The 25,818-nt window shown below is 50.9% G+C and overlaps 12 protein-coding genes across 12 annotated transcripts; 4 read left to right on the top strand and 8 right to left on the bottom strand.

The window, feature by feature from the left end:
- Window positions 1-1,012: 1,012 nt before the first annotated feature.
- Window positions 1,013-1,240, bottom strand: CABS01_15145 (uncharacterized protein; the record flags this gene model as incomplete). Its single annotated transcript, XM_060548482.1, has 1 exon — window positions 1,013-1,240. The coding sequence occupies one exon, from the start codon at window positions 1,238-1,240 to the stop codon at window positions 1,013-1,015; it is 228 nt and encodes a 75-aa protein (XP_060392161.1).
- A 978-nt stretch (window positions 1,241-2,218) lies between these two features.
- On the bottom strand, window positions 2,219-3,649 carry CABS01_15144 (riboflavin transporter MCH5; the record flags this gene model as incomplete). The annotated part of the gene is made up of 1 exon (XM_060548481.1): window positions 2,219-3,649. The coding sequence occupies one exon, from the start codon at window positions 3,647-3,649 to the stop codon at window positions 2,219-2,221; it is 1,431 nt and encodes a 476-aa protein (XP_060392160.1).
- A 1,665-nt stretch (window positions 3,650-5,314) lies between these two features.
- On the bottom strand, window positions 5,315-6,326 carry CABS01_15143 (uncharacterized protein; the record flags this gene model as incomplete). The annotated part of the gene is made up of 2 exons (XM_060548480.1): window positions 5,315-6,024; window positions 6,095-6,326. 2 exons carry the CDS (start codon window positions 6,324-6,326, stop codon window positions 5,315-5,317), a joined length of 942 nt encoding a protein of 313 aa, XP_060392159.1.
- Window positions 6,327-8,052: 1,726 nt separating this feature from the next.
- Window positions 8,053-8,855, top strand: CABS01_15142 (uncharacterized protein; the record flags this gene model as incomplete). Its single annotated transcript, XM_060548479.1, has 2 exons — window positions 8,053-8,445; window positions 8,502-8,855. The coding sequence occupies 2 exons, from the start codon at window positions 8,053-8,055 to the stop codon at window positions 8,853-8,855; spliced, it is 747 nt and encodes a 248-aa protein (XP_060392158.1).
- A 592-nt stretch (window positions 8,856-9,447) lies between these two features.
- Window positions 9,448-10,515, top strand: CABS01_15141 (oxidoreductase; the record flags this gene model as incomplete). The annotated part of the gene is made up of 1 exon (XM_060548478.1): window positions 9,448-10,515. One exon carries the CDS (start codon window positions 9,448-9,450, stop codon window positions 10,513-10,515), a length of 1,068 nt encoding a protein of 355 aa, XP_060392157.1.
- Window positions 10,516-11,411: 896 nt separating this feature from the next.
- Window positions 11,412-13,195, top strand: CABS01_15140 (cytochrome P450; the record flags this gene model as incomplete). The annotated part of the gene is made up of 3 exons (XM_060548477.1): window positions 11,412-11,642; window positions 11,716-12,953; window positions 13,024-13,195. 3 exons carry the CDS (start codon window positions 11,412-11,414, stop codon window positions 13,193-13,195), a joined length of 1,641 nt encoding a protein of 546 aa, XP_060392156.1.
- A 319-nt stretch (window positions 13,196-13,514) lies between these two features.
- On the bottom strand, window positions 13,515-14,984 carry CABS01_15139 (arrestin; the record flags this gene model as incomplete). Its single annotated transcript, XM_060548476.1, has 1 exon — window positions 13,515-14,984. One exon carries the CDS (start codon window positions 14,982-14,984, stop codon window positions 13,515-13,517), a length of 1,470 nt encoding a protein of 489 aa, XP_060392155.1.
- A 571-nt stretch (window positions 14,985-15,555) lies between these two features.
- CABS01_15138 (enoyl-CoA hydratase) lies at window positions 15,556-16,401 on the bottom strand (the record flags this gene model as incomplete). Its single annotated transcript, XM_060548475.1, has 1 exon — window positions 15,556-16,401. One exon carries the CDS (start codon window positions 16,399-16,401, stop codon window positions 15,556-15,558), a length of 846 nt encoding a protein of 281 aa, XP_060392154.1.
- A 958-nt stretch (window positions 16,402-17,359) lies between these two features.
- Window positions 17,360-17,530, bottom strand: CABS01_15137 (uncharacterized protein; the record flags this gene model as incomplete). The annotated part of the gene is made up of 1 exon (XM_060548474.1): window positions 17,360-17,530. One exon carries the CDS (start codon window positions 17,528-17,530, stop codon window positions 17,360-17,362), a length of 171 nt encoding a protein of 56 aa, XP_060392153.1.
- Window positions 17,531-17,947: 417 nt separating this feature from the next.
- CABS01_15136 (uncharacterized protein) lies at window positions 17,948-18,805 on the bottom strand (the record flags this gene model as incomplete). Its single annotated transcript, XM_060548473.1, has 1 exon — window positions 17,948-18,805. The coding sequence occupies one exon, from the start codon at window positions 18,803-18,805 to the stop codon at window positions 17,948-17,950; it is 858 nt and encodes a 285-aa protein (XP_060392152.1).
- Window positions 18,806-19,475: 670 nt separating this feature from the next.
- Window positions 19,476-22,194, bottom strand: CABS01_15135 (homeobox and C2H2 transcription factor; the record flags this gene model as incomplete). The annotated part of the gene is made up of 3 exons (XM_060548472.1): window positions 19,476-19,581; window positions 19,634-20,558; window positions 20,619-22,194. 3 exons carry the CDS (start codon window positions 22,192-22,194, stop codon window positions 19,476-19,478), a joined length of 2,607 nt encoding a protein of 868 aa, XP_060392151.1.
- Window positions 22,195-23,403: 1,209 nt separating this feature from the next.
- On the top strand, window positions 23,404-25,069 carry CABS01_15134 (major facilitator superfamily transporter; the record flags this gene model as incomplete). Its single annotated transcript, XM_060548471.1, has 4 exons — window positions 23,404-23,805; window positions 23,862-24,323; window positions 24,381-24,807; window positions 24,879-25,069. 4 exons carry the CDS (start codon window positions 23,404-23,406, stop codon window positions 25,067-25,069), a joined length of 1,482 nt encoding a protein of 493 aa, XP_060392150.1.
- Window positions 25,070-25,818: the final 749 nt, after the last annotated feature.

The raw sequence follows: 25,818 nt of genomic DNA, 5'->3' as shown, positions 1-25,818 counted from the left end.
CAACGTTTCTAGTTCGAATGGGCACCTCCGAAAACGCTTCATATGCCATGAACATGGCCAATGGGACGTGGCTGAGTCCACTCAGATGAGCATAGTCATTACAATGAGGAATCAACTGGTTGCTCCATGTGTTTTCGCATACGTTTTTCTGTACTGCATATTTCACTAGCCTTGATATCCCATTTCGCCCAGAAAGGAATTCGAGGGCCTTGTCATGTCGGGTCGTTTCATATCTCCGACATTGACTATGTTGAGCCAATCCGTCATGTCATAATACTCACGCGTTCTTTGCAGGGAGAGGCCGAACCTGACCGGATATCCCGAGAGGACAAAACTCGCCGGGCTTACACACAACCGGGAGCAGCCGTGGCGTTATTCTCATGCTGGGGTCGGGTGTGCGGTGGGGGGCAGGAATCTCCAGTTTCACACAAAACCCCCATCGTTCTGTCGTCTGAAGCTTTACTCTTTTCTCAAGATGACTTTTACTGTAAATTGAGTTGATGGGAAAGTCCAACCAGTCGCAACCTCTGCCGCCCCACGCCTCCCAATGCCTCCCCACGGCTTATTACCCACCGCGGCTATCTGGGGACGCTGGCAGTTACGGCTATATTCTGACTTCGGGCCATTGGGAGTAGCGATGCTTTCTTTGATAGCCACATTTGGATGCAACTAGACCCCGTTGTTCTCGAAGAAGACTCATGATGGCGATCATTGTCGGGAGGTCGGGCCTTGCCCCGTTAGAAGTGTGAGTTTCCGACCGGTGTTCATTGCACGCTAGGTGAGGCTGTGCCTGTGCCGAGATCCGACCACGTCTCATGAACAGGTGAGGAAATAAGTCTAAATAAATCGCTCATGACGTTGGAGAATTCCTGATCAGCTATGACTGGGCAGATAAAAGTCGAAATGATGCTCCTGCCTCCCATCCTGCAGATATGGATAAGGCCGCCACAGCAGGCCGTGAGCGGCAGGATTTTTCTTTCCAATGGCATTTGCACTGCAGAACCACAGACCACTAGACTAGCCGTAGATAGATGAACAGAAAGGCACAGAGCAGCCCATCGTCGATGCATTCAGAGCTTATACCAGCTATGAATTTGACCCAATCAAAGGATCCCTCACACGATGAAAAGCGATGGCCACGCTTTGCCTGACTCAGGAATCCGTTGGCAGTAGTTTGGAGAGCCACACAGATGCACCGACATCTAACATTGACCACAGTTAGCAGCAGATTCCTCCACATGCTCTAGGACGTTGAGCGTTCAGCTGCATATATGATCTGGATGGAGCCATGCCAAGAATCACGGACCAGGAGTGTCCGAATCGAGTCACTCAGTAGCTTATCGTCATTCACTTTCGTCTTCTTCTGGGAAGAGATCGTTCACTCACTAAGTGGACTAGCTCGATTAGGCGACAACACCCGCAAGCCAGATGCCATGGTGCCTCCACCGCAGGAAAGCCCTGCTTCCTTGTCCTCACAGATCACTCTCGAAGTCTTCAGCACGGGGTCTATGAGAAACATTGAGTCGGACGTTGAGTAGATACTGCTTGATGTTGAGTCATTTCGCCGAGATTTGCGGCTGACATGATAATCGGCGCATCAAGAAAGTACCAGGGCAGTAGCGCTACCAGCTCGCCCAAGAAAATAAGGCGAAATTTGCTTTCCTCATAATCCTGTCACCGCTCACATATGCTGCACTTAGTCAAGCTTAGAGTCGGCTAAATGGACCTTTCCCGCGCGTTACACCGTAGAGCCATTGAACCTTTTCTGCTATATTATGACTCAGTGAGAACTCACTAGCGATAGTAATGTAGTAACTACATGTTGAATTGAGACAAGAGCCACGATGAGGTCCAGCTTCTGGAGGTCTTGTACTCGATAAGCAGACTTGACAGCCCTGACAGCCCTGACATCGGCTTTTCCGCGGCGCTTCGGCCCGAATTTGCCATGATCATGTACCTCAAGCACAATATGGATCATTGACCCATCTTGCGTAGAGAATACATGGAGACAGATCACTGGCAGTGATCAGATCCTACCAAACCCGGGACAATAGGAGTAAAGACCGATAGGAATAGCTGCACATACTAAAGCTGAGAAGTAGACAATTGAGCTTATTGGAGAAATGTCTATGATATAGGAAGTAGCAATTTCATGCAGTCTCAGAAATACAGCTCTTGTTTGAACTTCAGGATATTGCCATCAATGTTGGCTGCTCTCTTAAAACCTTGCTGAGATTTTCCACCCCACGGCAAACACCCTGACCGCGGCGTAGCAAATGAAAGCAAGAAAGTAAGAGACACCGGAAAACAAGATCAGGCCCTTCCAATTTTGACCTCCTTCCTTTGCCTCGAGGATGGCACCAGCAATTGGCAAACTGCTCAGAGTGCCGAAGCTGGCCATCATCATCGCCGTAGATAAATACCGCCCATATTGCCTCGCGTCACATAATTGGCCTAGACAGACCGGGACCAGGCCCAAGTTACTTCCGCTTGCGAAACCGAATATAGCCACAAAAGCTAAGAGCATTGGTTGAGAGTTGCCCGAGGGCAGCCAAAGACCGAGGACTGTGATGAAGCACAGGGCGATGGTGATGAGAATGACGTTGAATCTTCCGTACTTGTCTGCAGCTAAGCCCGGCAAAAACCTCCCCACTGCTGATGTTGCGTTGAGGATGGAGAGAATTGTATACGAATGAACGTTGCTGCCGGGCAGAGTCGCGGCATAGGAGATAATGTAGGTTATGGGAACGAAGAGACCCCATTCCATGAAGAAGATCCCGACTGCCGATAGGGTAAACTTGAGATTTTTGAAGACGGTGAAGTCAGGCCAGATGGATCCGGGTCCTTCCTTCTTTGGCAGCCGAGAACGAATAAAGAGAGTTGCTGGTACTGTGAGTCCTAGGAGAATGAAGCCAAGAATCCGTGCTGTCGGACCAAACCCCAGGGTCGGAAACAGGTTCTGAAGCAAGATGGGATACACTATTCCACCTATCGAACCAGCTGTGGCTGCTATGCCCGTGGCAAAGCCTCGGCGCGAGTCAAAGAAGTGAGCAATAGCGCCATAAGAGGGTGAGTTTAGCAGAGCACCACCCAAGCCACCTAGAATCGAGTACGCCAGAAGGATTTGATAGTACTCTGTGTGACATCCGTTAGGAAAAATGACGAGTTTAGCCGTGAGAAGGGGCAAACCTTTGCATAAGCTCAATAAGAGAAGGCTTGCAGACATGCAAAGGCCACCAGCGACAACGAGGCCGCGGGGACCATACTGGTCAAATAGGGGACCAACTTGAATGCCAATAAAGAAGACAATAAAAAGGTACAGGCTGAATATCCATCCAATTTCGGATGAAGAATGATCAGCGAGTTGGTTTTCAGAGAAGTATGACTCAAAGACGGCAGCCGAGTTGATGAGGCCGAAAACCGAAAGCATTGCACAAAATGATCCAAAGACCACCAGCCACGCCTGCCAGCCGCCCTCAGGAAAGGTCAATTCGTTGAGACTTGCGACATCACGTTCAACATAGCAGGATCTCTCTCTTGACCTTGATCTCTCTTCGTCGTCGTGAAAGTCTGTAGATGGTGAAGATGCTATAGGGCCGTGAATGTTTCTCAACTGTATGGACGATGTTTTTACAGCCGTTTGCGACATCTTCCGTGCAGGTCCTGTCAATTGCACGTAAAGGCGAATATTCAATGCACCACTTCTTTGCCTCGAGTTGGCTGGGCTTTTGTTAACGGAGCTGTTGAAGAAGGCCAGTCTCCTCTATTGCAGTGGTGGTGAGTAGACAAAGTTGAGGCACTGTTAATGAAAGAAGATATGTTTGACTCAAAATCCATTTTCGAGTTCTATGCCAGCAAGAAAATACTTGGATCCACATGCACGTGTTGCGCCCTTTTGGCCCCATCTGGTTACTGGGAAGTATCTTTCTCTGCTTTGAATTAACAGTTGAGCACTTTAGTACGTCGCCAATCTAGCACTAAGGCCGAAGATGGCTAATACCTCGCTCATCAGTGCTGTCGTAACGACGTACCTAGCTAGAACAAGGACGATACCCCGATACCATAGACCAACAGCGCATCTAATCAGGGCCCGACCCCATGGCCCCCTGCTCAACTTATGCTCACCTTTTTGAAAAACAATCCTTTGAATATTTCACAAGGCGAAGATTCCCATAGACATAAGAATAATTGAAAGCAACTCTGATCAAGTGTGAGTTTGCTCATTTAGAGATAGAAAAAAAAAAGACAAGAAAGGAAAAGACAACCAATGCGCAGCAGGGTTTAGCAGCTCAGCAGCCCTTGCTTGGAGGGATCGACCCTGGCGACCGTTCTCCGCCGCTCTCCACCGTTGACCGCTGTCTCTCTTCCCGGGTAATTATTACTCAATCTAGACACTTGACCTAATCACCTTATGAGAACTTCCCCGAATAGGCTCAGTTTATCGGGCTTAAGGTGAGAGTTTCCGAATGATTGACACCCGTAGGGTTTCAAGTGAAGCGACTCGGCCGATTGAGGTAGACAAACTATTCCATGCAATTTATGATTCTCCCAGAAATCAAGTACTGTCCTCACTAGGTAAACCGTGTAGGGCAAACTTGCATAAACACTTGAGGTAGAGACTCTCGGAATGAAAACGTGCCTCTTCCTTCCGATGACAAGGTTCGTTTACGCATTTTCGGTTAATTGTGGTGAAGCCGCCACATAGGTACAGCACCCTAAGACGTAGGTCGTGGTCTATCGGGTGCCTAACGCTGTAAGGCTTGGTGAGCCATCCTGTACCAGAGAACTGACACACAAACTATGTACTGAATGGCTGTAAATAACAAACACAGTGGAAATGAGCCCACCCCTTCACTCAACGCAACCAAGGTAAATCCGGCCTTCCAATTCCAAGACACTTCACCGCTATAGTTCGCATAAGGATCTGCGTTTTGAGTTCAAACGTAGGTTTGCATAGGTGATACATCCTGCAAAATCTTCGCAAGAGCTGTGTTCGGGCATGGAATGGGGATGGGCCCAATTATTTTTGACTTAAGTAAGGTAATTAATGTTGTAGTAGTAATACAAGAGTACCTAGTGAGAAAGAATACACAACTAAGGCCATTATCAGTTGCAACGAGGTCCAGGAATCAACCTAATAGTCTATAAGACGACTTTGGTTAGATGTAAGGGGTCTTCGCAGATTTAGAGGCAAAAACCACCTTCCCTCTCGTTGTCTTGGACGATTGTAGGTTTGATGATGAGGAAAAGTCGGCTATCAAGCGTACACAATAAAACTTGACCAAGCCGAACAAATACAACAAAATCTACTTGATCAAGCCTTCTGGTCTATAAGCCTCTGGAGAATCTGCTTGCTGGTCAGATAGTCGGAAGTGCCGTTCTCCGGATCAGCGTCCGTGGCGTTCTGAGCACCGCAGACAGATCCAGCACTGTATTTGCCTGCAGGACCATCTACACCGGCAAAATCCCTCTTTGAATTTGCAAGTAACATGTTCTCGGCAGCTTCAGGAAGCCATCCATTGATGAAGTCGCCGTGGGTGCAATAGGCGGGGCCGCAAGCCAGTTCCAGAGGGGCGGTTCCCTCCCAGCCGTCAGGCAAAGCCTTGCGAAGATCATAGCGGATGCTGAAGCGCAGTTGGGGCATCCTCTTCATATCAAGAGGGCAGCGGTTGGCAGGCTTGCTGGTGGCGGTCCAGTGTTGGGTTCCAGAGTATGTGGATTCGAGTGTCTCTTGGTTGACACAGTCGTGGAACAGGAGGATCGTCTGCAGATGGGTGTTGCAGGTCTTGGACGGAAAACCATTGACGTCCTTCCCTGCGCTGGGGCCACCCTCGCAGAACCATTGGATGCCTGCTAGAGGCTCGGTATCAGCTTCGGACTTTGCGGAGGCGTTGCCGACGACAGCCTTGTAGTCTTGTGGAATGGCGACTTCTGCCTTTTCGATTGCAACGTAGTAGGCACTGAATCGACTGATGGGAACTGGGGCAGTGGCGGTTTCGTTTTTGTAAAAAAGGGTAGGAACCCCTAATTTCGGATTAACAAGCAGACTTTCCTATCTTGATAGAGATTATCTCTTTGACAGAGCTTGACTTACAGTAAGACGAGTAGTCGTTGGGGTTGACCGCTGTGGCACAGCCCGCTTGCAACTCTTTGGAGGTGGTTGTGTTCAATGTCACAGCATCAGAACCGAAAAATGTGTGCATGTGGCTAGCATACTGGCCGGGTATAACCACAGGATCGATATTCTTGTACATGAATTTGTCAACGATGGTGACGGTGTAGGCACCAGCTGCACCGGCAACTGCCAAGATATTCGCGAACTTCATGTTGCTAAGGTAGAGGAGGATTGGCTCAAGTCGGTTCTCAAATGAGCGAGTAAGATGCAGGCAGGCTGGTATGAAAGGCGACGACACTGAAGAGTGTATGATCAAGAGCGAAAGCAAAAGGTGAAGACAATAATCAAGCTGGACTACTGGCTATTACCTCAAGGCTCAATATGTTTCCCTGGCAATTCTTAAGACTTCTCCGCTCGATATCCCTTTGATGCCCTCGTGCGGGTTTGACGGAGCAGTCCGCATGTTGAGATGTGGGCACGCTTCTTAACGCAGGGGTTTGAGTCTGATTAAGGTATAGCTATCTCCACGCCAAGAGCCCAGGTGGGAATCCGATGGATGACAGTCACGTTTTCAGAAGTTTAGCGTATTGGTGAAACCCATCAGAATGCAGTGGACAGGCGTTACGCCGATCCTGAAATTTTCATTCCTGCGCGCTTACACGCTGACAGTTGGAGCACGGGTGTAACTTTAGACTTGGTCCTAGCCTACTGCCACGAGGACGCCATGCTTTGATGATCGAACCTGATCTTTCTTTCATCCTTATTCGTGAAACCTCTTTACGGCAGATGCGTTCAATTAGATGTGGTTTTAGTTAAAATACGTCTTCATCGCTTCGTATCTGCCTTGGACCTACTCCATTGTTCATGTCCCCATGTGGAATAAAGGCCTAAGAACGTATGTTACCTCGACCTACCTACTCCTATGTCTTCTCCAGATGAGAAGATCATTGTAGTGAAGATTTTCCTGGCTTGAGTGAATCTGACTAGCCAGAAACGGATGAATCCCTCAAATGCTCCGTAGTTCACCTTTTCGCTTGCCGGCAGGGCGAAGCAGCAAAGCTCCATACCTTTACTATATCCACACTTCAGATTATTGACAGTCGTGTATTCCACGAAAAAGTTTCAATCTCATCTTTGTAATGTGGAATATCAGTTCATGGAGGTGGCTTTGTTGGGAGACAATCTTCCAGGCCAGGACCCTCGTCATGGATAAACTGCACGTATCGGACATCTCGTCCGGAATGTGAAATTTATTTTTCCAACCTGGTCCTGGAATCCGACAGACTTGCCCCGTCAGTCCGGCAGATCTGGACGCGCAGACGACGATCACTACGGCTCACCTGAAAACACCCACACTAGGTGGCTAGGAACCTGGTATGGTTGAACGGAGCGACCCGCATTAGCCCGAAGACAGCATCTACAGGGATGTAGTTCAATATATGTATGCTACTTCGGGGCAATGATTGTGCGGGTGTCTCTTCCAATCAGCGGGCAACTCCAATTTCTTACAAATGCTGCAATAAAGGGTTGGCACGAATGTTTTGCCCGGATATGCGTTGATCGTGGACGCCAAAGTTTCCTTTGCTCCGAGAAAAACGAAATATGCCGGCAAGTTCACCATGGGGCCCCGCGTCTACGCGCAATAATGTACATGAGATGGCATCAGTTCAGCTCGACATGTCGTCTCGGTCGAAAGGTTGAGACTCAACTGGTGGACTCAGCCATCATATGGTCCGTGACCATCATGGGAGTCCTCAAAGATGAGAGGTTGTATGCTCATGAGAGACGTATGAGGGGGCTATCAAAGCTATAAATATAGAAAGTCAGATCGAAGAACTCTCAGAATCCCGAGAGGTCATCAAGCTTGATGAACCAAGTGCATTCAGGCATCGTCAACAAAATCACAAACTAGCTTTCCAGCTTACAAACTTCGCGTAATGAGATCCACCGTCTTTACATCAATTCTCGCATTGGCGGCGACGATGGCCATGGGGTCGGCCGTGGCTCGAGCCAAGAAGCCGCCGTTTTTCTTTCTCATCGGCGATTCCACCGTGGCGGTCAATGGAGGTTGGGGTGACGGCTTCCTGTCTTACCTCAAAGACCCCGCAAAGGGCGAGAACAGGGGCAAAAGTGGTTCTACCACCGTCTCCTGGAAGTCAAACGGCCGCTGGGCTTCACTCTTGCAGGGTATCAACGACACTAGGGCAGACTACGAGCCAGTTGTCACTATCCAGTTTGGCCACAATGACCAGAAGAGTCTTACTTTGGATGAGTTCAGGGCCAATCTGGTTAATATCGCGACCGAGCTCAAGGACGCCGGGGCGACTCCGGTGGGTTCGCACTTCATTTGCAGTGTACCAAATCTGGCGACTAATACCATGCCTAGATCTTCATCACGTCTCTTACTCGCCGTCGCTTCGAAGATGGCGAAGTGGTTCGAGATCTTGCTGAATGGAGGGGCAAAACGATCGCAGCGGCAAAGGCCAGCAGCGTTAGGTGGCTTGATCTCAACCTTGCGAGTACCGACTATGTCAACGCCATAGGGGAGGAAAACGCCCAGTACTATAACCTGGCTAGCACCGATAGAACCCACTTGGGGGAAGCTGGCGAGATCGTTTTTGGCCGCATGGTAGTTGACCTCTTGTTAGAGAAACGCAGCGATCTAGACGTCTACTTCAGCGCTGACGAAGAGATCACTGACGCTATCGCGAACGGCGAATTCACTACAGGAGGCAAGTGAGGGAAGCTGGACAGACGACAACCTCCCAAAGTTCTCACAGAGCAGAAGGGACTTGGTACTCGATGATATCTGGTGCATGTGTACATACCTACCATCAATTGAGGGGTGACTGTGGTAGTTGAGAATCAACAAGGCCGTGGTTGAATTTTTTACTACGCACACATTTCTGGAGCTTGCACAATGATGCTTGAGTATCTAGCCGAGGCCAATGAGTGAAAAAACGATGAGAAAGAATTGCAAAGCACCACCCAAATCAAGTATTCTGGACACACATTGTAAGCTAGGAATAAGTGCATCGAGGACACGAGCGATCGTGTTTCTATGATGACAGATCCCAGGACCATGGCACTGGTGAGTGGGTCCGGATGAAGAAATATCGCCAGACGATGTGGCCCAAATTGGAAGGTCGTCATTGATCTGCAAAAAGGATGTTGAGATGGCAATCACCGAAATGAGGAGGCTGGTATACCACAAACCAACCCGAACCCCGCCTTGACAAGTATACGCACTTTAGGTACAGACCCAATTCTCTTGAACGATCCCCTCTTCTTACCCCTATCAAACTGATGAATCCCAACTCTATACTGCCATGATGAGGCGCCTTCTTGCACTCATCTCAACTCTTGTCGCGAGCGCGTCCCCTCTTGCAGTGACTCGAGGTGTCCATGGGCGGAACATGAACCTGACTCTAAAATGGGACATTCTACCGGTCAACAGTCAACAACAATTCCGAGGATTGTCACCTGTGTCGGACCAAATAGCCTGGGTGTCTGGTACAGGAGGAACGGTTCTTCGCACCACCGACGGCGGTGCTTCGTGGCAATCAGTTGGTCCCGAACTGTCGACCGAAGACGCCGACCTGCAGTTCCGTGACGTGCAGGCCTTCTCGGCCGAAAAGGCAATCATCCTATCTATTGGCGAAGGAGCGGACTCGCGCATTTACATCACGAAGAATGGAGGAGAGTCTTGGACGCAGAGTTTCGCCAATGAGGAGGCATCGGCGTTTTTCAACTGCGTCGACTTTGAAGACGATGAGAGGGGCATTGCCGTGAGCGACCCAGTCGATGGCAAGTTTCGATTGATTGAGACGCTCGATGGGGGTAACACCTGGACCATCGTGGACCCCAGCGGCATGCCCTCTACTTTAGAGGGCGAATTCGGATTCGCAGCCAGCGGGACTTGCATCTCTACCGCAGCGGGTCGTTGGTATCTTGCATCGGGTGGCATTGATCCCGGCAGGATCTTCCAGAGCGCAAACGGTTATGAGTGGGATGTCTCGAGCAGTACGATTGCGGGTGGTGCCTCGGCTGGGGTGTTCTCGGTACGATTCAGAGACGCGCAAAACGGAATTGCTACTGGAGGCGACTTCAACGTGGTCAATGGTTCACTCCATACATCAGCATGGTCCGAGGATGGCGGAGAGACCTGGACCGCGTCGGAGGTGTTTCCGGGCGGATACCGATCGGGCTCATCATGGGCCCCGGGGCTGTGTGGGGTGGCTGTTGCAGTTGGACCATCTGGCTCCGACATCACGCTTGATGCTGGAAAGACTTGGGTTACATTTGACACAGGCTCGTTTGACGCTGTCGAGTGCGTTTACGGCCGAGTCTGCTGGGCGTCCGGCTCAGCCGGAAGGGTGGGCAAGCTTTCATTGAGATGACAACGGATGGCCACATGCAGAAATGATGAAGGCCTTCACTGCTCTCAAGGAGAATCCATGGAGGGCTGGAAGTTTCCAACTCAATTCTTCAGAAGCTCACCAACGACTCCCCTGTGCTGCACGGGAGACAGGCATTGAGTAAAATAAACTCGTTTTCGTTCGATATTCAACAGCTCTCGGTTTGTGTGAAGGATGACCTTATGTCTTTTCCGCTTCTTTGCCCTTGAGAAACACGGCCAATACGAGTGGGATGGCGGAGACTACCCCGATACACCTAGCCTTTCTAAGCAAGGTTCGAGACAAGAGGAAGCGATACCCTGCATATGCTATTCCACCCCTCCACGAACCTGCACTAACATGATCTGCAAGTGAATCCGGTGCCATCGTGTTAGGTTACCTCGCGACCCAGAGCAAAGATGAGACGGCACGTACCTGAAACAGGTCACAGCGTGCCTCGCTTAAGCAGGCAGGATTCGACAGACATGCTCCCAAAGTTCCAATCAAGAGCTCTTGTGGGGAGCAAACGGTGCCCAGCGAGGGGCATAATTAGGAACTTTGGAGGGGATGTTGTTCGTTGTCAGAGACTATTGGAGGCAGCTGAAAAAGAAATGTAGCTACCTGATTAAAGTAGAGCTGTAGGTATCCGCCGGCAGCTCAAGTCCCGTCCAAATGACAGGCTCTAGCCTAGCCGCCAATGCAGCCAGCGCGTCATGACCTAAAGCCCAAACCGGCATTACCAATCGTCGACTCCTGAGCGGTCTGTTGTTAAGGTCCGAAATTCCACCTACACATCTCCGTCTCACTCCTACACTCTGGGTTGATCTCAGTCCCTTTTCTCTGCAAGCTAGAGACGACGATGCTCAGAGAACGATAGCTCTGCTGTACACTACGTCACCATGGCGGGCAGTCTTCACGCCCAAATCACCGAGTCGCTGACGCCTGGGCGCGTCTTCAGCTCCCTCTTTATCGTCTTTGTTGGTTTGCTCATCCTCGATCACACATGGAAGCCCACATACCCAGAGAACATTCCCGTTGTGGGCTATGGGAAGGGCACCGTCGCACGCTTCAAGAACTTCTACTACTACATGTTTCGCTACCGAGACTGGGTCATTGAGGGCTATAAGAAGGTATGCTATCATTCCCGGCGCGAGCGACTTGGTCAGGCCAGAAGAGACACTGACTTTGTATGCGACAATGTAGTACAACAAGCAGAACCGCGCATTCGTAGTCCCCGCTGCTGCTAGTAGAGCGCCCGACATCATCCTCCCGCAGTCCCTCACGAAATGGCTCCTCGAGTACCCTGACTCAGTCGTTTCCGCCCATGAAGCGCATAACGATGTCCTCTACAGCGACTACAACTTCCTTGGAAAGGTTTACGCCGATGATGTGTGGCATACTCTGGTAATCCACAAGAGTCTGGCCCGCCACCTGAGCACACTGATTCCCGCGATTGAAGAAGAGGTCTCCGTCGCTGTCGACGAGGCCTTTGGCACGAATACCGAGGACTGGAAGACTCTTAACCTCTGGGACGCCTGGCTGACGATCGTGCCGCCCGTGACGAATCGCATGCTCGTGGGAGAGGGCGTATGCCGCACCAAGGAGTTCTGCAAGGCCATGGTTTCGTTCGTCGACCAGGTCATTCTCAACTGTTTTGCGCTGCACATGGTTCCCCAGACCATCCTGCCCATCCTCGGACCCTTGATCGCATTACCCAATTGGTGGCTTTGGCGCAAAGCCTCGAAGCACAGCCTACCGGTAATTAGGAAACGACTCGACGATATGGCAAAGAAGGAGGCGGGGGATCCGGCCTACGAGAGCTGGGTTGCGCCCGAAGACTTCATCACCTGGGATATACGCATGGCAAAGGCTGAGAAGAAATTCTTCGAACTTGACCCCTACGTTATTTCGAAGCGACTGTTGCCGATCCAGTTCGCCGCGATCCACACGACCGTCATTACCGGCCACAGCATTGTCCTAGACTTGTTGAGCTCCGACCCAGCGAAGGGCTATATCGAGGGTATACGGGAAGAGGCAGAACGCGTTCTTCGCGAGGAGGGCGGCAGCTGGACAAAGAATGGACTATCGCGGCTGTATCGCCTTGACAGCGCAATCCGTGAAAGCCAAAGGCTCAGCAACTTTAGCTGTACCCTGATGGAGCGTAAGGTTATTGCCAAGGAGGGCATCACCAACGAGCAAGAGGGGTGGCATCTGCCAAGAGGCACGTTTCTCACCGTTAACCTCGAAGGCCTCCACCACGACGACGAACTGAACCCCAACGCGAGGGAGTACGACGCCTTCCGGACGAGCAGGAAGAGGGAGGAGTACGAGGCGAAACCGCAGTCTGACCGCAACTTGGACGAGGGGCTTAGGTTGAAGAACCTTGGGATGGTCACAACGAGTGATGCTCATCTGCCATTCGGCCACGGACGACACGCTTGGTAAGCCGTTCTCTCTCTCTCTCTCTCTCTCTTATATAGCCGCCATCGTCTAAGAACTAACGATATGCAGCCCTGGCCGCTTCTTCGTCGCCCACGAGCTGAAGATGGTAGTTGCCAACTTGTTCCTCAATTATGACGTTAAGCCGCTGGCCGAGAGGCCCAAACACCAGTGGGTCGGCGTCACTGTTGTCCCTCCTGTTGACGCAAAGATCGAGCTGAAGCGCAGGAAAGGCACTGTATAGATAGGATGGTGACAGCGATTTGATGGTAACGAATATCATGATTGACTGGCGTATTTGGACAGGAATGGATTACAGAACTCGACATACTTAATCGTGCACAAGATATCAATATAGCGTAGTTTTACCCTCATTGTCCCTGGTATCTAGCATTTTCTAAGCCGCGCCTTCCTGTTTTCTTACATGATCTATGGATGTGGCTCTCGTCCAACCACTCCGAATCTCAAACTAAGAAGTTCGCTAGATAATCTTGCTCTTTGTAGCGGACTAGTCATCGTCTTGGGTTGGATTCGGCCGCTTAGTGATGTGGATTGATGTTCCCTCACAGCGCTCGGCGATGCTCCCTCAGACGTGCGTAGACAGCTTCGCCTCCAACATTATCCCAGCTGGGCAACTCCGACTCTGTGGACGCCTGAGAGCGTCCACTTTCTTGTTCCTTGAATATCTGAACAGGCACCAACAGGGGAAGCTCAGCTCCTCCCGCCGTGACCTTGATCTCAAGAGTATACGTCCGCGAAATCAAGCAGGAGTGGAATGTAGGCGGAAAAACGTGGCTTGAGGTTGGCAGTCCGAAATCGACTTGCGTCGAACACGTATATGTAATTGGTACCCCGTCATCCTGGGTGCTGCTGTTGCGTATCACCGTGATGTCTCTCGATCCTCGATTACCTCCCTTAGTTCTTCCTGATTTCCCATCCTCCAGAATGTGAACATGTTGAACCCACGGTGTTATGTTTGTGGCGTTGACGATGGTAGGGGTAGATAGTGTTGTTGGCTCTCGATTTACGCCAACGTTGGGAAAGCTTTGTACCGGTCGCGTAGAAGCCCAATTTTGCGCCAATATACTCGTAGACTTGATCTTGACCTGCGGCGGTAGCATATCTGGCGCCGTGGGCCAGAAAGCAATGTCTATGTAGGCTGACGAACTGGATGCCGCGTGTCCATCAGAGCTCACCCGGATAGCTTGGGGTTGGGATGTCTTGGCCGTGATCTGGCCTGTAGGTACAGAGAATATGTTCTTTCTGACAGGTTTGGTACTCTCGAGAACGTAATGAAGGTCGTGCTTGTCGAGGACTAGGGGCGGATCTTCCGGGGATGGCGCGAGGATGCTAATCGGATGCTCAGACTCAAGAATCGGTGCCGGTAGTTGTGCGGTACTACCATCGTCGATATTGAAAACCCTGGCCCTCACACTGTATTGTATCTTTGCCATACTTGTTGCTAAATCATCCTTCTCAAATCCGGTCAATGAAGACGGCAGGCGGAGATGATGGTGCCGCACTGCTTCTGTTTGGACTTCGTATTGGCATACGTTGCTGGTGAGTTGATGCGGAATGATGAAGCTGAAGGGTATTGAGTAAGTGTGTCCACGTCTGAATAACCTCGTTGAAGGGTAAGCCGATTCGGGTACAGGCATGTACAGCTTTAAGAGTGTCTGTATCGTTTCGGTCATGACGTGGACATCTTCCCGTCGAACAATGGCTTTTCCCAGGAGATTAATCTCGACGAACCCGAAAGCTGTATCCTGTTGCGTGTTTACTTTGACGGTGCCGGAAACCTGGGATCCTGCGGAGTATATCTTCGACGTGTAATGATGGTCGACATGAACTTCCACGTCACTTCTCGTTGGCATGCCGATCAGTTTTGTCATCGACATCATTTTATTTCCGATTGCTCGCATGGTTCCCTTCTCATTGAAGATTCCGCCTGACAGTGCGGCAGAAGCACTGGACCTGAAAGCTGAAGCTGACGGCTTGGATCGGTGATTGGAGCCAGCTTGGTTGGCTGTCATGTTGAAGCACGAGATTCTGCAACATTTCGGAGTTCATGAAATTGGACAAAAACTGAAGCACATGGCCTTTTCAAAGTAATTATGAATACTGTGAGAATAAGACTTCTATTCTCGGATAGGTTAGCTAGTTCATGTTTACATGTGTGCAAGCCTACAAAGACTTCGCTACTTGCGTGCTTGACTCTACGCCGATTACGCCGACTACTCCGCAGCAATATCATAATCCATTCCGTTGGTGAGCTGAGAAAGTCCGAATTCTCAAATCCGCATGCTCACCCTACTTTTCTTACCAATCAGCGAAGAACAATTTAAATATTTCTCATGGATGGTAGTCATAGTTGACTCCCAACTCCAAGGCTATTGCTCACCCTGTTCCATACGTGGGCCACTTGGCGCCCCAGTCACCGAAACGCGTGCACTCTTGACAAGGTCCCCATATGACATTCTGCGCCCTTCACTAGTTCAAAACAGCCAGGTTTCTGTGCTGGCTAAGCTCCCTAAAGTTCGCAGATTCCGATGTCGGCATTTTGACCCGGCCAGTTTCCAACCTGCCGTCAATCTAGCCAAAGCCTCAAATTTTGGCCTTTTCGAACTTTCCATGCCTTCCCGCTCCCTTGGAAAATTCCGTTGCACCCCGAACACTCTCCATGTTGATCACTTTGATTCCCTGGTCGAATTCGTTGCTCAGAGCATCCTCGAATGAGCTAGCGTTGTAAGTCGAGTAGTAACAGCTCGTTCTGTCAGTGTTCATGCAGGCCTGTGGGAACGCCAGCAATTGTCGAGCAATACTTGTTGCTTCTGCCAGAGCCTGGCCCTTGGGCACAACCCGATTAGCCAGGCCCATCTGCAACGCTTCTTCTGCGGATACTCCGCGGCCGGTGAGTATCATATCGAGGGCTCGCCCGAGACCCACGATGGCTTGTAAGCGAACAGTGCCGCCGTCAATGAGAGGGACGCCGAACCGTCGGCAAAAGACTCCAAAGACCGCATCGTCTTCAGCAACACGGATGTCTCCGAGGAGAGAAAGTTCCAAACCTCCGGCAACAGCATACCCTGATACTGCACTGATGACTGGCTTCTTAATTTGCATTCGTGATGGGCCGATGGGCCCGATATTGCGGCTTTGAACTCGATGACTGTGTTCGATGATGGGCCCATTGTAGCCTCCTTTCTCAGACCCAGGCCCATACTTTGCGACCTCATGGAGGTCGAAGCCAGCACAGAAAGTGCCATTTGCTCCATTGAAGACACAAACCTTCTGGACAGGGTCGTTTTCGAAAGCTAAGAAGGCGTCGGTGAGTTTGTGAGCGGTCGGTCCATCGATTGCATTCCTTCGGTGCTCTCGGTTGATGGTTATGGTGGTAATACCATCGGATGACTTGGTCACTTGAACTGCTTGTGGTTCGTTCTGTGCCATCTTAAAGTAAGTTAATTGCGCTACAGTACTTATTGTTTGATGTCAGAGTGAAATTTTAATTTCTTCAAACCTGCAAAGAGAATGGTCAGGTTCATACATGATTACCGCTTCCACGGTTCCATCTACGTCATCTTGACCGGTCTTGCTGCAGCTTCCCCGCTATGATCATGGCCGAAAACCTTGAGCTGTCTTGTGACTATGCCGGTCTCCAAATATCCAGATTCATCCACTTGGGTATGTGGCATTCGGACTACTCCGTTGATAGCTGAGCCGACGGCAACCGAGTATCGTTCATTCTTGACATTCATCGCACGGGTTGATCCAGAGTTCATCGAAATGTAAATAGGTCCAGGAAAGTGACCTGCTTGTTAAGCTAGCTGCAAAATTCGTTTTCTCGCCGGAAGACCAGTTCGTAGATCTTCCCTGGGCACTCCGCCAAGCGTCAGCCACGAGAATGGCCCTCTCACCCAAGCTCGAGCTCTGGGATTTGGACCGCTGTCCAAGCCCCCGAATATGAAGGTTACACACCATAAGCAGTCTTAATCAACGCGGAATCCGACAGACGGTCTAGTTGGCTTATGGTTTTCTTCCATATACGATTGTCCTACAGAAATTTAGGCAGCTCATGGGGTTCAAGCCTGAATCACTAGACACTTAGACTTCGGACCAATGGCAGTTGGATTTCTTTCGGGACTCCTTACGCATCTCTGCTATCATATCAATGCGTCGACATCTTTGCGTGTCAATCTCAGAACTTGTGTAAGAAGATACATGCCAAAAATAGAAAGACTTCCCTGGAATGCAAGCTGGAATAAGTCCCTAGCTTCCTCTAGCTTTGGGTCGCTGGGCCACTCGTACGTAGGTGGTGCCTTCGTTTTTGGTTCCACAATGTGAACGACTCCAGTCTCTTGTAAGAGATTCTTGATGTTGCGTCCCTGGCAAGTAGTAAGTATTCGACCTATTTTCTCACCGGCCAAGTCCAATTCAAAGTGCAATCGTCAAGGATAAATTCGATGTTCGATAGTACTAAGCCAGGTTGGATTGACCTTGGACTTCGGGTACTGGTCCCCAAAGTCAATGGCCCAAATTCCGGTTCCCATTCCAACATCGAGGACTCATCCAGGCCCATCGTCTCCCTTAACGGGAATGAAAGATAAGCGGGTATCCAGAAGTATCAAAAGAGCAGGGTGAATAAGATCGAGTCCCTCATTCTGTTTCTGGTCGTTCGGAGCCCAGTACCCTCCGCTTTTGCTATTTTGATATGTTCTACCGTATAGTTGGCGGTGTTCCAGACTAGGTACTCGAGGAGACTGAGGTCGTAGATGAGTAGATTTTTGATGGGCTTGGTCTTCTCTATCAAGGACAGTCGCTGCCTTGCTATGTGTGTCCGACGTCATACTGGCGGTTTCTCGGTATTGTCCCCACCCGTTATTCGGGCTTCTCGAGGGTAGAGGCTCGTTCAAGAAGCTCCAGAATTTTGTGGGCTCCATAGACCGAGCAACGCTCCCTTTGTCTGAGCGATCTCAGGTATTCCTTGCATTTGTTCCTAGAGTGGGGTTGGCTGAAAGACTTTGTACACCGCAATCATATCCTCCTCGCCCAGGCCGGCATCGCTCGCCTGGCCGTAGATCGAACGACACAACTCTGCCAGAGGCGACTGTACGTTCGCCCGCGTCGTGGCTTCGGTGATGAGTTGCATGCTATTGTAGCAATCCTTCATAGATGCTTGTGGATCCCAATCCCCATTGACAACTTTGGCGACCTTGATCTTCGAATATGCGGAAGCCATGGGACCGGCGTCGAGTACCTGTCCGAAAGCATCGAGATCGAGGCCCTGCGCCCGAGCGAGACTGAACGACTCTGCAAGAGCGACCGTCATGGTGTTGAGGTAGAGATTGACCGCGTACTTGGTCTTTAGGCCTGAGCCGATGGGCCCGCAATATACGGCAGCGGTGGTAAGCGGCTCCACCACCGCCCGCATGCTCTCCGCCACGGCCGGATCGCCGGCCATGAGACCCACTAATTTACCCTGCTCCGCCGGGATTTTGCTGCCGCTGACCGGCATTTCGAGGAAGTTGCCTCCCGCTTTGTGAACATGATCCGCTACCTGTCTGCTGACTTCCAACGGAATCGAGCTCGTGTTTATCAAAGTTTTGCCGCGGAGTGCCGATTTAAAGTCGCTGTTGAAAATCGAGATTAACGCTGGGCCGTCGAAGAGCATAGTGAAGATCACATCAGCTTGATGGGCCACCGCCGCCGGTGTATCGCCGATCTTAGCACCAACTTTTGTGAGCGCTGGGTATTTGGAAGCAGTCCGGTTCCACACGGTCAGTGGAAATTTGTGAGCGAGGTTCAGGGCCATCGGGGTGCCCATGAACCCCAAACCCAGAAAACCAACACGCATTGTCCAAAGCCTGGTCTTCGAAGTTTTGTGAATGGTTGTCGAAAACGCGATAGGGAGGAATGAACACGTATGAAGATAAGCACCGGAACCTTCGAATCTTACACTACCCTGCGTGAGATGGATAACACGTTGGCTTTGAAAAATCGGGAAAACGTCTTCCCATTGAAAGATATTCATGGATACGGTAAAGACAAATGTTTCGCTTTAATACTACACACACGACTAGTACCTTTCGAAATCTCTAAATTTATTCGATGAGGGTGGATGAATCAGTGGTTTTAGCGAGATAGACTCACGCCCTAGGGCGGCAATTCTATCAATGGGACAGGTTACGGAGTAGTCCCTGCGGATAAGCCCCATAAAACCCATGTCAACTGCTCCCTACGCCCTACTTGTGATCCAAATGCGCAGGGCGCGTGTGGATTTGGCCGGTATCGCTGCGATGTGAGCGAGAACATTATTTGTACCAAGGTCTCTCGAGTCATCATCTCTAAGGACTTCAATGGTGGATTCCTGTTCTAGAATACAGAGATTGACAGGGTTAAATGCTACGCCTTTCGCGTGGAGTCTAACGCATGGGGGCTGAGAAGCTATGCACCTTGAACCATGGGCAGTCCAACGAATTGATAGCCCAGTCTCTTGCAGCCACATTGGAGGCAAAAAATCTTGTTCACGAAGGACTCAATCCTGGGTCATCGTCAAGAATGCCCATCTCCCGCTTGAAGTCTCGAAGCCAGTCTGGGTTGTCCGCTGGAGTCTGATTCCATGGATCGTCACTAAGCTATCGTTAGCTCTGAGTTATCATAGGTAATGTTCAAGAGGTATTACTCTTCGAAGGAAATCCACCTCGCCTGATGTTGTAGTTCGGCATCGGTGGGAATTCGCCTGTTCGGATTGCGTGGCGACGTCGTGATGGTCACGAAACGAGTGAGCTCTTTCATGAGCTTCCTATAGCAATTGTCGTCATTGACGAAGAACGAGGAGGTCGAGTACACCTTGCTGATGTCGCCCGTCTTACCGCCGCTAGCATTCACCTGTGTCGGATCAGGTGTACTACCTGAAGAAAGATTCGCCCCCGAAAACTCAAGGCCGGCCTCAGCTGCTATGGAGCCTAGAAGGCCTTCGGATACGCTGGAGGGAGGAACAGCATTCGAAGCCTCCGACGGCGAGAGTCCAGTCCGATGACGGAATGCGGCAAGCCAGTGAGGAGATCCATTGATGAGACTAAACAAAAAGTTTGTGAAGAATTCCGACGGATTGAGCGAAGAGGCCTCGATTCTTTCGACGATGTTGCAGGCCTCTCGTTGCAACTCGTCGTCGGAAATTTGTGGCTCAATCAACTTGGATATCTCCACGTAGCTCTGCAGTTGCTCTTCCAAACCGCAGGCCTCAAAGATGCACGCTTTACCGTTTATGCTAAGATACGTGAATCGTGACCTTGCGTTATTCTTCATCGGTCGGACCCGCGCCTGCTGTACGATGGATTCGGATGACATGAGCAGATCTCGCAGCCAGCTCTGGGTTGACGTTGCAGGTCTCTTGGAAAATGAAATTGAGTCGCATCCAAAAATGACGCAGCAGCTCTCGTATAAAAGTTCTGCATTCGTAGGCATCTCGTCCTTGGTGTTTTGGTGCTCGGCGGAAAAGTGTTCAAGCTCTAGCTTGATCAGCTCGTAGGCATTGGGCGGTGTCTCTGGAACACCTTGCTTCGTTGTAAAAGGCCATGGCGAGTTGCGTTCCATGTGAATCAAGTCTGGGCAGCACCGATTAGATCTTGCATGCTTGAGTTCTCTAACGACACAGCGGCACTTACAAGGCTGCACCGAGTTCTCGACCATGTTCAAGACATTGTCGTCGAATCCCCAATCACCGTGCCAATCTGCCATCGTCTTTCCGTCTTTGAAGTGCTCGGCCAGATGATCTATCCGGTCGGTCCACGAAGACATTGTGTGACCGCAAAAGCCGCACCGGGAACGTATAATCTCGCTTTCGTATTTCCAATCTCCCATAGGCCACCTCAAGAATTTGGCATCATGAACCAGCTTCAAGTGTTGCTGCAGGTGATCTTTCCGATAAAATGTCCGGTCCTCAGGCTGACGGTCCCTACATGCTTGATAATTATGCTTCTCTAAATGTTCCTTATTCGGGTTCGCTTCGCTGCAAAAGATGCAAACCGGCTGCCCGATGGCGTCAGGGACAGTCGCGCCGGTTGGAGCGCATTCCCAGCGCTCGAGAGAGAGATGCAACGACTTTTCGTGACGCTGCCAGTTGTGTTTGGTCTTGAACGTCTCTGTACAGAACGTGCACTGATATGTGTTGCTGGTCTGCCAAAGGGTTCCTGTGCCCTTGGCCTCAGGGCGTTTCGCCAGCGCTCGACGCCGCCTCCGCTTGACTGCACTTTTCCCAAGGGGTTCGAGAGACCTCAGAGACGTGTGAGAGTTGTGTGAATATGCTGAGTTGGCCGAGCTTCTACTGGAGTGAGACGTTCCTGCACTGCTTGCCGAAGACTGCCCGTACAAGGACCGCGTCGGAATGGTGTCTGTCAAGGATCGGTCGCCCAAGTCTTCCCCTTCTGACGAAAATCCAGACACAGCGTTGGCAATAGCCGATACGGACGCAGGTTCATGCTCTGGAGGTGAAACCTGCCATCTCTGGAGAGGGTTCAAATGTTGGAAGGTGTCGGAAAGGCTGGAGCCTGCAGGAATGTCGATGGGCATGGTTCTTGAAGAGGTAATCGCCGGAGAAGGCGGACGTTTTGGCGGCACTTTGAAGCGCGTCCGTCTGCGGGTGTTGGCCAGCCAATTGGTAATCTGCTGTCTGCTGAGGCCAGTCTGCCGCTGCAATATTTCCATGTCCTCGGTGGTTGGGTACGGGTGATGGTTATTGTTGGCCAGCCATGTCTTCAGAATGCGGAGGGACTTGGATGAGAAGCGAGTTCCGATCTTCGGCGGCGTTGTGGTATCTGAAGGCTGGAGTGATGGTATGATATTCCCTTCGTTGCCGAATAGGTGCCCCATAGGCTCTCCGTCGCCCAAGGCTTCTGAGAACATAAACACGCCAGGCTCGTCAAATTGATTGGCGTTGTTCACCGGTTGCCTCTCGACAAAGTCCATGCTGACATGTTGGCTACCAAGAGCGGTTGGGGCGGGGCCAATCGCAAATGCATCTTGTTGATGAGATGACTCAACACCAAGAACACTGAGAGGTTCAATAGAACCAATGCCCTGTAAATTCTGTGAAGTTTCGTCTTGTCCAGTTCCAAAGCTGGTAATGTCGAGTTGCTGATTGTTGACAAAGTTCGACGTAATGAAGTCCAACTCAAGCGCGGCGGTGAAGTCGTCGATGCTGAGAGCTTGCGTATCATTGGCTGCACCCGGTCCCTTGTCCATCGTTGTGCGAGTTGTGTAAATGCTTGAGGATGCAGCTTGTCAACGTCGGAGGAGTGGCATCTGTTAGTGCTGTCCAAGAGCAGATAGGATGAAAGTTTCCCCGAATAAACTCTCTGCTTCCAGATGGTCAGGGAGGGCAGTCATATTGTGCCCGCACCCCGCAGTGAATCTTGTTCCTTTGCTCGGGTCATCATCAGCCCGGCTATCGGCACACCTCTCAATTACTCTGTATCGCTCTTCGTCAATCTCCTCCCATAAGGTGAGAGTTGCGGGCTAACTTCCAAATCACAGCTCTGGAGAAGCTTAATTGACGTTGATGTGCTGTGGATGAACCCCGTAGAGCTCTTGTATTTGCGACAGGTTATGCGATATTTTTTCTCGCTTTTCTTTTTGGATATCTACACATGCGACTTTGAGGAATAGCAAGTGATCGGCTGCCTTCCACGCACCACTCTGCTACCACACTCCCTTTAAGTTTGCGGATACAGATGCGGCTCAACCACACAATGTCTTTCGTACCTCTGTTTCAAGATACGATTCCGTACCACTGGAGCCGAGTCCGGCACAGGACAACAGGTCGACAGGTCCGTTGACACCACGCGACACCAAATCCGGCTGAGCATTCGGCGACCGAGCCGTTTGTTCTGAGCCGGCCGATTTCGGAGCTCTGGGTACCACACAAAAGATCCGTAAGAACACAAACATTGCCGCGCTGGTTTCGATCTCGGTCAACCCCACCCATTTGGCCTCGATTGCTCGCCCCGGGGTGAGCCCGTCGGGAGATGTCCGTTGCGGCTAACCCCCGCGCCCCAACAATGCTACCTTGAATTCAGCAAGGCGGTGTCTGATTCGTGGGGACGCAGTGATGGCTTCTGTTTGAAGCAATTCATCTACCAATTTTGCGGGGACAACTGGGCTATTCCGAGGGATGATCTATCAGTCCAGTCACCGAGGTCGGAAAAGTCAGCCAGGTGCAATGTGGTAGACGTTTCCGCCGGGTGGATTCTTCGCAATGCCGTCGGTCAACGTCCTTTCTTTGCCGAGTTTTTCGGGCAGCTAGCTCTGAAAAACTTGGATTTCCCATTCATTTTGGCGCAATGGCAGTGCTATGTGGTCGCCAAGTCACGGTCTTTTCTCAGATTCATCCCCGCATGGTCGAACGGAGAAAGCCAAGCCAGGTCTCTAGTCCCACATCGGCAGCCCGCAAACATGTCCCATGACGAAGTCGAACAGTCTGAGAAGCCGGAGCCGAGCAGCGACGGCCGGCCCGAAACCCCGGACTTGGCACCGACAACTTCCAATGCGGAGAAGAGTGGCAGTATTGTGCCGGCCGTGGACGTGAACGATGCTAGTCTAAGCCGCCAAGACACCGAGGCTGTTTACAACAGGTTCGCGCCAGCCAAGAAGAGGCTCGTAACAGCCGTTGTAGCATGCGGCGGGATTGCGTCGACGGTCTCTTCCTTGTTGCTTCTAGCTGCCATCCCCGAAATCGCTGCCGATCTCAACACAACTGGAACTACCATCAACGTCAGCAACGCCATCTATGTTCTATTCATGGGCATATGCACCCTCTTCTGGGGCCCTATCAGTCAAGTTTACGGTCGAAAATGGGTAGGTTGACAAGTTTCGGTTCAATATCTCGGCACGAGCTCACAGAAAACACGCAGCCCTGCATTGTCTCGGCATGTACCTTCTTTGCCTTCAATGTAGGAACGGCCTTGTCGCCAAACCTTGCAGCCTTCTTCGTCTTCCGTATGTTTTCGGCGTTCACGGGAACAGCATATTTGGTGCTCGGCTCCAGTTGCATCGGCGACATCTACAAGCCCACGGAACGAGGCACCGCGCTTGCATTTTTCCTCAATGGCACTCTCATCGGTCAGAGCTTTGGCCCATTTATCGGTGGCGTTATGGTGAACTTCCATAGCTGGAGATCATTGTTTTGGTTCCAGTCTGCTCTCGCCGGGCTCACGGCAATCCTTGCGGTGGCATTCCTCCCAGAAACCAGCCACCGACTGCGCTCAGACGAGTTAAAGGGATTGAGCACCAAGGCAAAGGTAGCTCAGGTCTGGGACTGGGCAAACCCGTTCCGTGTACTGGCTCTCTTGCTGATACCTAAACTCTTCGTGGCTGTAAGCTACACTCGGAAGTTATTCTATATCATTCACCGTTCTAATCATGCGACTTAGGGAATGGCTGCCTCGGCCTTAGTGTGGAACATGCAAGCATTGCTCACCCCTATCCGATACGTCATTAACCCTAGGTTTCACTTGACGTCGCCTCTCGAATCAGGGCTCTTCTTCCTCGCACCAGGGTGTGGCTTCTTCTTTGGCACGTATGCCGGAGGACGCTGGGCCGACCGAACTGTCAAGCAATGGATCAAGATCAGGGGTCGTAGAGTCCCCGAGGACCGTCTGAGGAGCTCATTCGTGGCAATGGGAGCTGTGATCCCTATCTGCATCATTATTTACGGCTGGTCCATTGAGAAGGCGGTCGGCGGGATCCCACTTCCGGTGATCTGCATGTTTATCCAGGGCTTCGCCCAGGTAATCGCATTTCCCAGCATCAACACGTATTGCTTGGATGTGTTCAAAGGCCGGAGCGCCGAAGTCATAGGTTCGTCCCTCTTCTACACACTACAGCTTGCCTTATACATCAAAATAACAACAACTTTTGTGTTCATCCAGCGGGAAACTACTTCTTCCGATACGCTATCGCAGCTGTCGGTACTGCTTCATGTTTGCCTGCAATTCAAAGCATTGGCGTCGGCTGGTTCAGTACAATCACTGCCTTATTTGTGTTCTTCGCCGCGGTTGCTGTATACTGCGTCGTCATAATTGCCTCAAAGGAAGATGCCAAAGTCAATGAAGCGGTCTGAAGTAGAATCGCAGCTAGATCTAATGGTCCCACGTGGCTTTGGATGGGATGATAATTCTTGGCTCATCTTGTCTCAAGACTACCTCCGCATTGAGTTTCACTAAGCCGGCTCATCTTTATCCATTCACATACCGCTGTCGCGTAGCGCTATTGAATGCTCAATAGTCGATGATTCGGCTTCCGGGCCTGGAAGTGATTCCGAGTAAGTATTATGCATATAATGTCCAATCTGATACAGCGAAGCTCAGCTAAGGCGAGGAAAGGTTTGGCAATGATCGCCAAGTGAACCAAGCAGCTACTCAACAGCGAACCAAAACCCAATACTAGCAATCGCAGCGAACTTTGGGGGAGTATGATGAAACTTGACGTAAAAGGAAGCGAGAATCATGGCAGGATGGCATACTTGGCTTGATAGGGAGCGCGATTTCTCTCGCTCGGTCCCTTTATTATTGTCTGCACGGATAGCAAGACGAACTGAGACCTTTGTGAAGTGGCAGAGACCGAGAGTGCGATCCCGAGTGTACCTACAAGCTATCTTGGCAAAACGGTCAGATGTTTCAATGACTCGATCGGGCGAACCTTGCTATTGCGAGAAGGTCGGGGGCAGCCGAGTCTTCCCCCATGATAGCATTCCGTGAAACACATCAAAACCATCTCGGTCCGGCCACTAATCACGTCCTCTTTCTCGGACTTTATCGGCCCCGCTTGCTCCAGTTATCTCTATTGGGCTTACACCTAACTTCACGATAT

The sequence above is a fragment of the Colletotrichum abscissum genome, assembly GCF_030869225.1.
Source record: "Colletotrichum abscissum strain IMI 504890 chromosome Unknown Scaffold_62.1, whole genome shotgun sequence".
Lineage (NCBI taxonomy): Eukaryota > Fungi > Ascomycota > Sordariomycetes > Glomerellales > Glomerellaceae > Colletotrichum > Colletotrichum abscissum.
Note: the sequence above shows the minus strand (reverse complement) of the source record. Positions and strands in the feature narration are given on the sequence as shown.